The 11,392-nt window shown below is 52.0% G+C and overlaps 1 protein-coding gene across 1 annotated transcript; it reads left to right on the top strand.

The window, feature by feature from the left end:
• The first annotated feature begins 6,135 nt into the window (after positions 1–6,135).
• On the top strand, positions 6,136–11,392 carry LOC127478165 (protein TENP-like). The gene is made up of 16 exons (XM_051803427.1): positions 6,136–6,157; positions 6,750–6,866; positions 7,115–7,208; positions 7,495–7,602; positions 7,753–7,890; positions 8,307–8,352; positions 8,570–8,630; positions 8,860–8,951; positions 9,052–9,228; positions 9,538–9,579; positions 9,707–9,871; positions 10,165–10,232; positions 10,539–10,584; positions 10,807–10,870; positions 10,968–11,044; positions 11,324–11,392. Exons 1-16 carry the CDS (start codon positions 6,136–6,138, stop codon positions 11,390–11,392), a joined length of 1,386 nt encoding a protein of 461 aa, XP_051659387.1.

Genomic DNA, 11,392 nt, shown 5'->3' with positions numbered 1-11,392 from the left:
TCATGAATCACTTTATGCTCTGGGCAACCGCTGTCCGAAACCTGAATTATCATAAAGACAGCCTTGATACTGGTCAGTGCACAGGGAAGGGGCAGGGTGGCATCACCGGGAATAGCTCCCGTGCAGTGACCTTTCAGGCACGACAGTAACTTGGCCTCTCCCCAGCAGCTGCTGAATGAAGAGGTCTCTGACCACTCACTATTTTGGAGAACCCGAGGTGGATTCCAGCAAAGACAATGACATGCTGATGTCCAGGTCTCGCTAAAGTGACTTTCAAAGCCCCAAGGACGCAAAGCCAAATCACTGAGTGAGGACAGAAACATGGAGTAAACCAGAACGGATTTGGTCAAAGGGAGAAGAATAGGAGTGATGTGAACAGACAGGTTCACATCAGTTCTCCCTGCTTGGATCACCTGCAATGGAGAGGTCAGGCAAACAGTAAGGGGCACGTAACCCCCAGAAGCATCCAAGACCTTGACATTAGCAGGAGGTCAGCAAGCTCTGACCAGGACAGGCTGAGTGAAATGTCTTAGCCATGGCTAAAAAATGAGATGGATCTGCTGTGCTCTTCCATTGATGGCATCGTTCCAACATGGTCTCTCTGCCCTAGGAAACAGCCTCTGTGGGGATCTGTGAGCCAGCACAAGCTGGGTTTGCCCTGTCATCCCTCTGGGACCACTGAGGTACATCCCTGATGCTGCAGGATCAGGGCTGCTGGGTCTGTGTAGGGCTCCAGGGGACAGCACTGGATAAGGCTGCACCTCCAGTAAGTGCTGCAGGGCACCAAATACCAGTTATGTGATAGTGGAGTTGTTCCATGAAAAATTAACTAGGTACCCGCCAAGATTCTCAGCCTTAATTTCCCTAGGAGGGCTGTGTACAGATATTTGGATTCATTTTTTGTTCTTCTCAAGGGAATTGAGACTCAATCTGTTCAACTGTCTCTTGGCTAATGCAAGAACAATTAGGGAAATCTCTCTAAAATATGCACTGGGCGCTGCCCATGTTTGCAGCAACATGAAGAGAGGCACCATAAACTCCAGTTTTCATGGGGAGCTGGTTTTCCAGCTCCTTCCTCACTTCTGAGGACTCCCAAGGAGAATGATTCCTTACACATGGTGCAGAACAAATCCCCGTGGGTCTGGCAGTGCACAGAGAGAGCAGACAGGATTCTCAGAGCCTGCCTACCCAGAGGGTTTTTGTCAGGGCAATTTCTTAAAAATACAATTTCTTAAAAATTTCCAAAGGCATCCTCAATTCCACACCAGCTCCCTGTCACTAGGAAAAGGTGTTCAAATCCTGTCAGCTCGATGAAAGCAGGATCGAAGCTGTTTATTGACTTACTAATGACAAGGAATTATCCAGCAGTCAGTGAGCTACAGGCTCGGGATCAATATCTGCAAAGCAGCTGATAAACCCTGACACCAGCCCGAATCTAACTCATTCTGTGAGTCCTGGCTTGTTCTGAGGTCCTTAATCCCCACACACAACTGCAGACACACTCCCCACCCCTGCAGAGCAGGGGGTCCCCTTCTTGTGCCTTCCTCCTCCAGGAGATGAGGACGTTGCATCCTGATGATGCAAATGTGGTTTGTTTAGAGATCAGTTCTTTCAGGACATGTGGCCTCTGCCCAGCCATGCCCAGCTGGTTCTGACAGTGCACGGCAGGACAGCCTCACCAAGGAGTGACGGGGTCTTTTTGTTTCAACTTGTGGATTCAAACTATTGAAAAGCCAAGGAAAGAGGAAGAAGCACCCTGGGAAGCCCAGCACGCTGCTGCTCCCTCACCCACCCATCCCCACCGGGTCCTGGCCACAGCGTGGATCACAGCCACACGTCCCCATCCCTCAGGTCTCTGCGACAGGCACGTCCAGCACCAGCACGTTCTGTGGATTTAACAACAAAAAAGTACCTGGGTGGGATTTAACAGGTGCTTCTGTGCTCAGGTGTGATGGACTAATGGCACAAAGCCCAGGGGTGACCCAGGGGACAGCAAAGCCACCACAGTGGTGTCCCTACCTCGCCCCTGCTGATGTTTGCCTGCTGGTAGGTGTGTGAGTGCTATAGAAATCCACCTGCAGACTGAAAGATCCAGCAGTGCTGTTACCTGCCCCTTTGGAATTGTCAGTCCTGGCACACCAGTGATGTGTCCTTTGGGACGTACCTGCTGGGGAGGTTGGCTCTAATGCTGATGAGGGTGATGTGGCAGTTCCTGGGGTTGAACCAGGGGGTGTCTGTGGTGTCCTGCCCCAGCCCTCTGGCCATCAGGTTTGCAGCCAGAGCAATTTCCATGTCTCCTCCTATAAAGTTGCTCAGAGAAAAGCTTGGTCAGCACAGGACAAACCCAGGGAGTGAACAAGTCCCCCAGCCCTGCTGGCACCAGTTTCCACTCACCTTTTCCCAGTCCTGGTCATTTGGACTAAGGCAGCCATGAAGAGCCCTGAGCCTGGGGAGAGCACCACTGAGATCACCGGGGGACAGAAACCTTTCACCTCCAGCCTGTGGGAAAAACAGAGGAGAAGAGCTGGGAAAAGGGAGCTGTCAGAGCCTTATGCCTGGGCTTAGATGCTTACAGCAAAGTGACATCTCACTGATATTATCACCTCTTCTCTTCCCCTTCTTGTTTAAACTTTCCGTTTAAAACTACTTTTAAATTTCAAAACAAGTTTCTTCCCAGCAAAAAGGCCACAAAGTTCAGTTTTGAAAAAAAAAAAAACAGAAAAAAGATGTCATGGCATTCAAAGAGTCTCCATGCCCCCACCCAGCATGGATCTGGGGGCTGGAGGGCCAGCTCTGATCCTCCAGAAATTCTGGGGTTCCCTCAGGACATCGTGGACAAAAGCTGGGCACCCCAGCTTTGAGAGCCAACCCCCAGTGCTGCAGAGCCACGACATCCACCCCAGACGGTGCTGAGGCAGGAGCCGACGAGCTTTGTTGCCTTTAAGTTATAGTTTCTCCGTGTGTTTGTAGACACAACCATGCAGAAAATCACCAGCTTTAATATCCCTCTTGTTAGTGGGGAGTGATTCGTGGCTGCCTCCAGGCTGACACTTCCCAACCTCCTACTTTTATTTGCTCGTCCCCGGTTCCGGTGCGAGGCTGCGGCTCATCACTCACCCCGAGATGCCTTTGATGGGTTTGACGTTGGGCTTTTTTTTTTTTTTTTTTGCAGCTTCCTCTGCCATTTTCTGCAGAACATCACTCCCATTCAGAGCAGCAGAGACTGCTGGAGAGTTTGGACAATACAGGGAATACAGCACAAACCCCCCAGGGAGGAGCCTGTGCCAGAGGGTGAGGGGTTGTGGTGCTCCCACCGCACTGTATAAAATATCACTTTTAACATATTCCCACCCCAACACAGCCAGGACCCAGCAGGACTCCTTGGGCGTTGTGAATTACGATTGCAGCCATCTCTGCCATCCTTGGGTGGTGATGGGAGCTTGGCAGGTTCATTTTAGATGTGAAGCATGGGGCATGGACAGGTGGAATCACGTCCACACATGGACACTAATGTGTCTGAGTGCTTACCGTGGTCAGTCATTCCAAGGTCAATCCTGATAACAGCTCCTAGGCCAGCAGCTCCTCCTGACCACGCCAGCCACCCACCAAGGAACAGAATGAACCAAAGCCTTGACACCTTCTGATCTGGACTGGCTGCTCACAGAACTCCAGAGACAGCAGAGCCTTATGGGAGAGTGTGGGCTTCAATGGACAGAGAGAGACAATGAGCTGGACACAGTTCCCAAATGGCACATCAGCAGCTAAACACTGCACTGGAGGAAAGCTCTGCTCTGGCTGGCCATGCTGCTGCTGTCACTGAGGCTGCCCCTGAGGTTAGTGGTCACCACTGTGCCCTCACCTGACCCTTCCTGGGTATCCCACCCAGCAGGACCTGGCTCCGAGATCTCCCTCCCATACGGTACTGCAGCACCAAGTAATTTATTTCCTCTATTCACTTCTGTATAAAACGTGTGGTGATGTTTAATCCGTCATTACCTCCCTCCCAGTGCCGTGCTCGGTGGCCCACTGCTAAGCCCAGACAGGGAGATTTACATCTTATCTAGCAGGAGTGTAAGATTTATGGATAACTCCCAACAAGGAGCACATCATGCCAGAAAGACACTTTTGTGCTAGTAACTTGATCAGTCATTATGCTGTGAGTTGACACCTAATTAAGCCTCCACAGGCATCATCAGGTCCAGAACAGCTCTTCAGGAGGAGAAAATCCACCTCTAAGCACCATGGTGGCAGCTTATCCCCAACCCTTGCACTGCTGGAAGTGATAATAATGCTCCCCAGAAAATCCCCAGTCTCAGGGAGAGCTGCTGATACCACTTGTGCTGGAACAAGGAGTCACAGGGGCAAATTCCCAAGTGCTGCTCTAAAACACAGCAAAGACTCATTTCTCAGAGAGTTTTTTAGGCTGTGTCTAAGTCCCTACCAAAGTCAGATCCTGTGAAACACCTTCCATGGCCCCAAGGGATTCATCTGGGGGTTACAACCTTCTCAATGGATTTACTTTTCTGAACACATTTCTTGCCTCTCAGTGGGCTGTGCAGATCAGCGTAGAACTGTAAATCCTGCTCTCCCTTGGCAGGCTGCTCTGTCTCCATATTTTCTCTTGACACTGCTCTCTGGATGCCTTCAATGGAAATGCACAATGTGGCTGGAATTCTGCTTTTCTTGGCATTTTTCTGTCATGCTGAGCAGAAAGGTAACGCAGTGCTGGGGAGAGCCAAGGGCTCTGAATGTGTCAAGATGCACCTGGAACAAGTACCCAGTACCTCAAGTCACCAGTGCACAAAGGACAATGGTTGCTGCCCAGGCAGCAGGTGTTTCAACAAGCACTGAACACCTCACCCTCTCTGCCAAGAGAGTCAGACTAAAATGGGCAGCTCAACCCTCTCTGGAAGACTGGTCGTGCCTCAAAGTTGAGATCACAAATATCAGGGAGGCATGGGAGGTCACAACACAGAGCACAAAGGAGAGCTGGTGAGACCATGGAGGATGTGTATACATGGTGTTTGCAGGTGGTCCATGCTCTATCCTCCAGGCCCAAAGGAAGCCAGGAGAACACAATGGACTCAACACAGGAAGGAGAGGAACTCTGATTCCTTTCCATGGATGCTTTCAGTGCTCGTAGGGATATTATCGAAGAGAGTGGATGTCACCCATCCTTTTTAATACCAGTCATAATAAATATTGCCAGTGGCTTTTGGTTAGTAATGGGTTAAAGAGATGAAGGAATTATTGCACATGGGCCATTCCATATTTCTATCTGCTCTAAAACTTGCTGAACCCAACAGAAACACTCCCATTACCTTCAACAGACTTACCCAGGCCTGATGGAAATGGAGGACATCCTTGATGAATTGTCAAGACCTCCTTCAGCACAACACATGCAGGTCTCATCCCTTCTGGTCTGATACCTTCCACTATCCCAGGTTGCTCCAAGCCCCACTCCTGGCCTTGAACACTTCCAGGGATGGGGCAGCCACAGCTTCTCTGGGTAACCTGTGCCAGAGGCTCACCACCCTCACAGGGAAGAACTTCTTCCTAATCTCCAATCTAACCCTGCCCTCTGTCAATGTGAAGCCATTCTCCCTCGACCTGTCACTCCACATCCTTGTCCAAAGTCCCCCTCCAACTCCCTCGGAACCCCTTTAGGAAGGGGTTCTAAGGTCTCTCCAGAGCCTTCTCTTCTCCAGGCTGGACAATCCCAACTCTCTCAGCCTGTCTCCATAGCAGAGGTGGACATGGAGTTGGCTGTCATTGTGGTGTTCAGGAGAAAGCACAGCTGCAGAGCAAATACACCCACATTTGCTTTCTAACAATGTTTGATTTCTTGGCACCCTTCACCCAGAGGCCTTTCTTTGTGCTCCTCAGGAACACCACAGTGAAGACAAGCTGCCCCAGCACCTGCTGTTCAATACTTCACCTCGCCAGGTCAACAGCCAGTGTAATCAAGTCTGTGAGGAAACAATTAAAATGGTACAGCAATCAAAGCGTCCCCACAGTGTCCGTGTTCCCAGCCCTCTTTGCCAATTCCTGCTCCATCAGCCTGGATTGGAAGGATATATAAAGCAGTAGAATTCCTCAGTGGGGCCACGGCAAGACACGGACTGAGTCAGAGGAATGGGAAGACTGGCCAGGAGAGGTAAAGATGCATTTGCAAACTGAATAGCTTGATACAGGCATGGCACCTACTTACTTTTGTGTGTCTCCATAAGGCTCAGCACTCACCAGAAGTCCACTTTCTTCAAAGACTGAGATAAATATGTATGTTTCCTGCAGGTTAAACTTTCTGAATTTCTTGTTTTCTTAATATTATAAGAGCGTTACAGACATTATAAACGATTCCCAAATGTATTTCAGAGACAGATAACACTTTCACCTTTTCATTTGACTTCAGCCTCCTCCATAACTTCCATTCCTTCCTCTATTAATTTTAGCTCCTGTTTATTTGGTGGTTTTATACCAGTTGTGGCTGTTCTGTGCTCTTCAGCAGGTGTGATATCGCTGCAGGCACCGCTCTTGCTTACAGGCACAGGGTTTCTTCAAGGCTGAGCATCTGTCAGTGCTTTTAAAGCAGAACACAAGAGCTCTGGGTTGTTATTGCACCAAAGCTGACAAGCTCCGCACCACAAGCCCCATCCAGGAGTGGATCTGTGGCTCTGTACCTCAGTGGCCAGCCCAGGGCCACACTGCTCTCTGTGGGTGCCCTCCTCCTCCTCCTCCTTCTCCTCCAGGTGCTGGCATGGCAATGCTCCACACCCTGAGCATCCTCCTGAGCCTCCTGGTCCCAGTTCACACCATCAAGTCACCTGACTGTGGTGGCATCCTCACCCCCTCAGGACTGAAATACCGTAAGTTCAGACCCACATCTCCCACACCAGCAGTGGGGAGGGGAGGCAGTGGCATCTTCAGTGCTGAAACACCAAACTCCAGCACCAGAATCTTGTGGCACTGCTCAGCTCACCTGCATCACCCCCTGCCTACTGCTAACAGCAGGGTGTTAGTAAGGGATGGAAGTGTGTCACCTGGGTGGGTTTCAGTCCTTCCATCAGGACACAAGCTCCAGAGGGTTTCATGAAACATCTGTCCTATTCCACAGTTGCTGAAGTTTCAAAGCCACACGCAGAGTCGGTCCTCAGGCAGGACCTTATGGCCCCACCAAACCCAGACCCGTCTCCCACCTCCCCAAGCAGGTGAGTTGCCCTCTCTTGCCCAGGCTTTGCTGCCATACCCCTGGTTTATGCCAGCGTTTGAGTATTGTCACAAAAGGCATTTTGCCAGAGAGGGCAAAATTCCTCCTGGAGACCAAGAGATTTAGAAATGGTCTCCTGGCTCCTCCATTGGGGTGCAAGGGTAGTAGACCCCATGCTGGCCTAGGAGCATGGATTTACCTGTGCAGAATCTCACGGACTTCTGGTGCTTCTCAGGGACTGCACATCAGTCTGTGCTGGTCTCCCCACACCTTCATTTCTGCTCCAGCAGGAACCAAATTAACTCCGTCAAAGTTGACGAGTTTTCCCTGACGCTCGTCCCCGACACCGGGATGCGGCTGAGCATCGATGTGGACCTCGGCATCACATCTGCCCCGTGAGTGCTGGGACTGCACAGGCTGGAACCAGCCTGAGCTCCTGGCTGGAGCAACAAGGATCCAGCATCTGCAGGAGCAAGGGTCGCCTGGGGCGAGCACGGCCAGGAGCACCCCCTGGCTCCAGCCTCCTCCTCTCCTCCCTGGCACAGCTCGACCACCAAGGAGATGCAACTGTCCATCCTGGCAGACCTCCATGTGGAGATGAACCCCGAAGGGAACCTGGAGCTGGTGACCTCTGCCTGCAAACCCACCCTGGAGGAGCTGCAGAGCACCGAGGAGATGGACAGGTCGGCCCCATGGTTTTCCTCCTTGTGGGATCTGGGTAGTGGGGGAAAGAAGAAACTGAGGCACAAGCATTCTAGTCGGGAAGGTGATCAGGATACAGTCTGTTCATCGAAAGCTAACAAAGGCCTACACAAAAGTTTTATCTTCATGGGAGGAATTTTGCTCTGCTTTTTTGGGGGGTTTCCCATTTGGAGAGAGTTTCAGTCTCTCATAAGGGAGCAGCACTTTCAGAATTGTGCAGCAGGAATGCTTTTAGTTCAAGTCCAGTGGCAGTTCTGAATTGTAATCACAGCTTAACAGATGATAGAAAATAATGGTAATTGTCTCTGGATGCCTTTTGGGTCAGATAAAATACACTTACCCCCCCCCTTGGCTGGGCTGGTTCTTGCCTAACTTCTGCTCTGTTGTTTTTACCCAGCACATCCTCAGGATCAGATGTGGACAAGCAGATCAATGTTGAAAAGGTAAAATAAGGTTTGTAAAGGCACGAGACAACGTTGTACAGTTCTGTAAGAATTAGAGCACTTTAAGTCTACCTGGTGCTTTTCCAGCTCTGCCCCACAATTCCATGCTCACTGGACACTGCCATTGTCCCCTGGCTCCTGGCTGCATTCCAGGACACCCAGTGCCAGCAGACTCCAATGTTCATCTATCACCTCCCTTTTTGTTCTTATTCCATAGATTTGCCTGGAAGTCTCCAAACTGCTGCTTTTCCCAAATGAACGTCTGATGTCTCTGGCAGGTGAGCACTTGGCTTTCAGTTCTGTTATGGACTGAGGGCTTCAGGAATCATTTTGGAGCAGGTTGTGAGGTGGGATGGGCTCCTACCCTGCAGCAGCAGTGACTCTGCTGCCATCATCTCCCAAGGGACCTGCTCCCTCTGCCTGGCTCTTTCCCTGTATGCTTCCCAGAGCCAATCCCCTGCCACTGCTGCCCTCCTCTTCCTGAGCATCCCTCTGCTCCATTTGCAGCTCCTTTCCCCATCACACCAAGCTGCCAGGTCCAGTATGTGCCCCTGGCTGCCCCCATGTACTCTGAGCAGGGAATCATCATCTCCTTGCAAGTAAGTCCTCGCTTTCCAGCTCCCAAAGCTGCTTCCCTTCCAGTGCTACAACGCCCTGAGACACCTCAAACTCATTTTGTCCTTGCCTGTGTCCCTGCAGACAACTTTCCAGGTGTCAGGGACAGCGATCCCCCTGCCAGTCAGCCCTGTGCCCTTCAGCATGCCTGAGCCAGCAAGCTCCAGCCCTTCCCACCTCACCCTGGCTTTCTCCAAGCATTTCTACACCAGCCTCTTCTTTGCCCTGGAAATGTCTGGGGCCTTCAACACAACCATCCTGGTGAGTGGAGCAAGCAAGAAAGGAAGCAGTAGGAGATATGCACTTGAAGGGACAGCCCTCCCCTGGGAACAGCTTGGAGGAGACACGTGCCTTGCACAGAAATTAATTAGAGTGTGTCTGAGCACCCACAGGAGTTCCCTCACTCTCCCAAAAATATTATTGGTCTAATGGAGTTTGCCACGAAAGATAACATGTACACTGCTCCTGGCATGAGAAGAGCTCCATGCAGGGCCTGCATGGCCACACTGGACACGACCCCCGGAGCAGCAGCCACATTAATCTGATCGTGAGCTGTGCTTTGTCTTTCAGAGCCCACTGACCACTGCCACCCTGGCGGGGAAGATCAGTCAGGTGTGTTGCTGTCACTGTCACCCCGAGGCACAGCCCCAGCTTGGACAGTGACCCCCAGCTGCCCACCCACCACCCTGGGGGTGCAGGGATGCCTCCATGCCCAGAAACAACCCCGTTCCTTTGTCAGATGGGCTCCCTCTTCCAAGAGGACCTACCAGTGGTGCTGCAAGTTGCGACCCGGAGTTCGCCTCGCGTGGTGCTGGAGGAAGGCAAAGCAATCCTGAAGCTCTTCCTGACTGCCCAGATCGGAGCAGTATCATCAGTTTTCCAGAGCTTCCTGAGTGTGAACGTGGTGAGTGTGCCCTGCAAGCACACTGAGCTCGGGGAGCGGGCACTGCAAGCCTGCCCATGCTGCCCACGGGCACTGCCCTTTGCTCTGAGCCCTGGTCTGACTGCAGCCACACAGGGGCTGATTCAGCCTTTTCCCATCACGGTGCTCCCAGGTCTCCAGCAGCATTTGCCCATGTGGCATCACGCAGAAGGCACATTGCGGGTGGCAACACACAGATGAGTTCATCACATGCCACTATTCAAAGCCGAAGTGGGGCCATTTCCTTGCTGATCTGCCCTCTGTTCTCTCCACAGGATGTGTCTGCAAGGCTCCACCTCAGCGTCACGGACACAAGGATGATAATCTCTGCAGCAGCAATAGAGTAATGAACCCAGCTGTGCTCTGGGTGCCTGAAGGGGACAGCAGGCCACAGCAGGGAAAGGGAAAGGAGAGGCAAAGGGGTCCTGGGAAGTTCTTAGCTTTTAGAGTCTGGGCATTGCAGAGGTAGCTCCTTCCTCAGGGAAACAGTGAGACTCCAGAAACATGGTTAGGGAGAAAAGTGGGAATTGCACCTTCCACCCCCTGCATTGTTCCCAATTGAGCCCAGCCAAGGGATTGGGGAAACAGGGAAGTCACTGCTTATTACAGCTCAGCACCAGCAGCTCCTGTGCTGCTCTTTGTTTTCCAGGGATATTGAGCTCAGCCTGGCTGCCTCTGACGTGGGTCCTGTGCTGGTAGGTGCTCCTGGTCACAGCCCTTCCAGCCATCCTGGGCAGTGGGTGCCAGCAGGGAAATACTGAAATACTGACTTTGAGTCCTCGTTGCACCTGGTGAAAGGGAGAGTTGGGTCCTTGTGGGATGGGGAGAGGTGCACTGAGCATCAGGACCCTCTCTCATGGGTCTCTGCCTCCTGCTTTAGTCCCACACCGTGAGCTGACCCTGGCTTTCCCCCACAGGCTGCCTTGCTGGAGGAGTTATTCTTGCCCACAATCCGTGAGGAGGTGCCGGCCCAGATTAACGGTGAGGACATGGGAGCTCTGCAGGTGCTGCCTCATGGGATGCTCAACACAGACCCAGGCAGCACCCAGCTGGCAACTGTCCCTCTTTCTTTTCCTAGAGGTCCTGAGAGGAGGTGTTTTCCTGCCCCACATCGCCAGTTTCACCTACACCGATGTCAATGTCACAATTCACAGGGTAAGAAACAAAACCTTTAAACTGCTCCCTGCTGTGTTTGATTTAAAGGGAGCATGGGAGCAATGCTAACCTCCCAACTTTGGAATAAATCAGGCTGCTCCTCCAGCTCTGGTAACCTGCAAAACCAAGTTTTGTTGCTTTAAATAGGCCCAGCCCCTCTTTAGCCCCAGGGACACAGGCCCTGGCTGTGTCAGAGGGGCTGTGGGTGGTGGTGAGCCCTGTGAGGGCTGATGGAACCACACAGGCACCATGCTCAGCCCTCCTTCCTCCCCTGCTCAGGACTACGTCTTGATCCCCTGCAACCTCCAGCTAGAGGCGAGGACTGGTGAGGCAACCACCCTGGGCTGA

The sequence above is a fragment of the Manacus candei genome, unplaced genomic scaffold (genome assembly GCF_025592945.1).
Source record: "Manacus candei isolate 608988 ecotype Guabito, Panama unplaced genomic scaffold, ASM2559294v1 h1tg000057l, whole genome shotgun sequence".
NCBI lineage: Eukaryota > Metazoa > Chordata > Aves > Passeriformes > Pipridae > Manacus > Manacus candei.
Note: the sequence above shows the minus strand (reverse complement) of the source record. Positions and strands in the feature narration are given on the sequence as shown.

What these genes read in the sequence shown, in the direction of transcription:
- LOC127478165 (XM_051803427.1), top strand. Translation starts at nt 6,136, where the DNA reads ATGGGAAGACTGGCCAGGAGAG. An exon ending in CCTTCAACACAACCATCCTG is followed by an intron (nt 9,229 to 9,537) that starts GTGAGTGGAGCA and finishes TTTGTCTTTCAG; the next exon opens with AGCCCACTGACCACTGCCAC. An exon ending in ATCTCTGCAGCAGCAATAGA is followed by an intron (nt 10,233 to 10,538) that starts GTAATGAACCCA and finishes TTTGTTTTCCAG; the next exon opens with GGATATTGAGCTCAGCCTGG.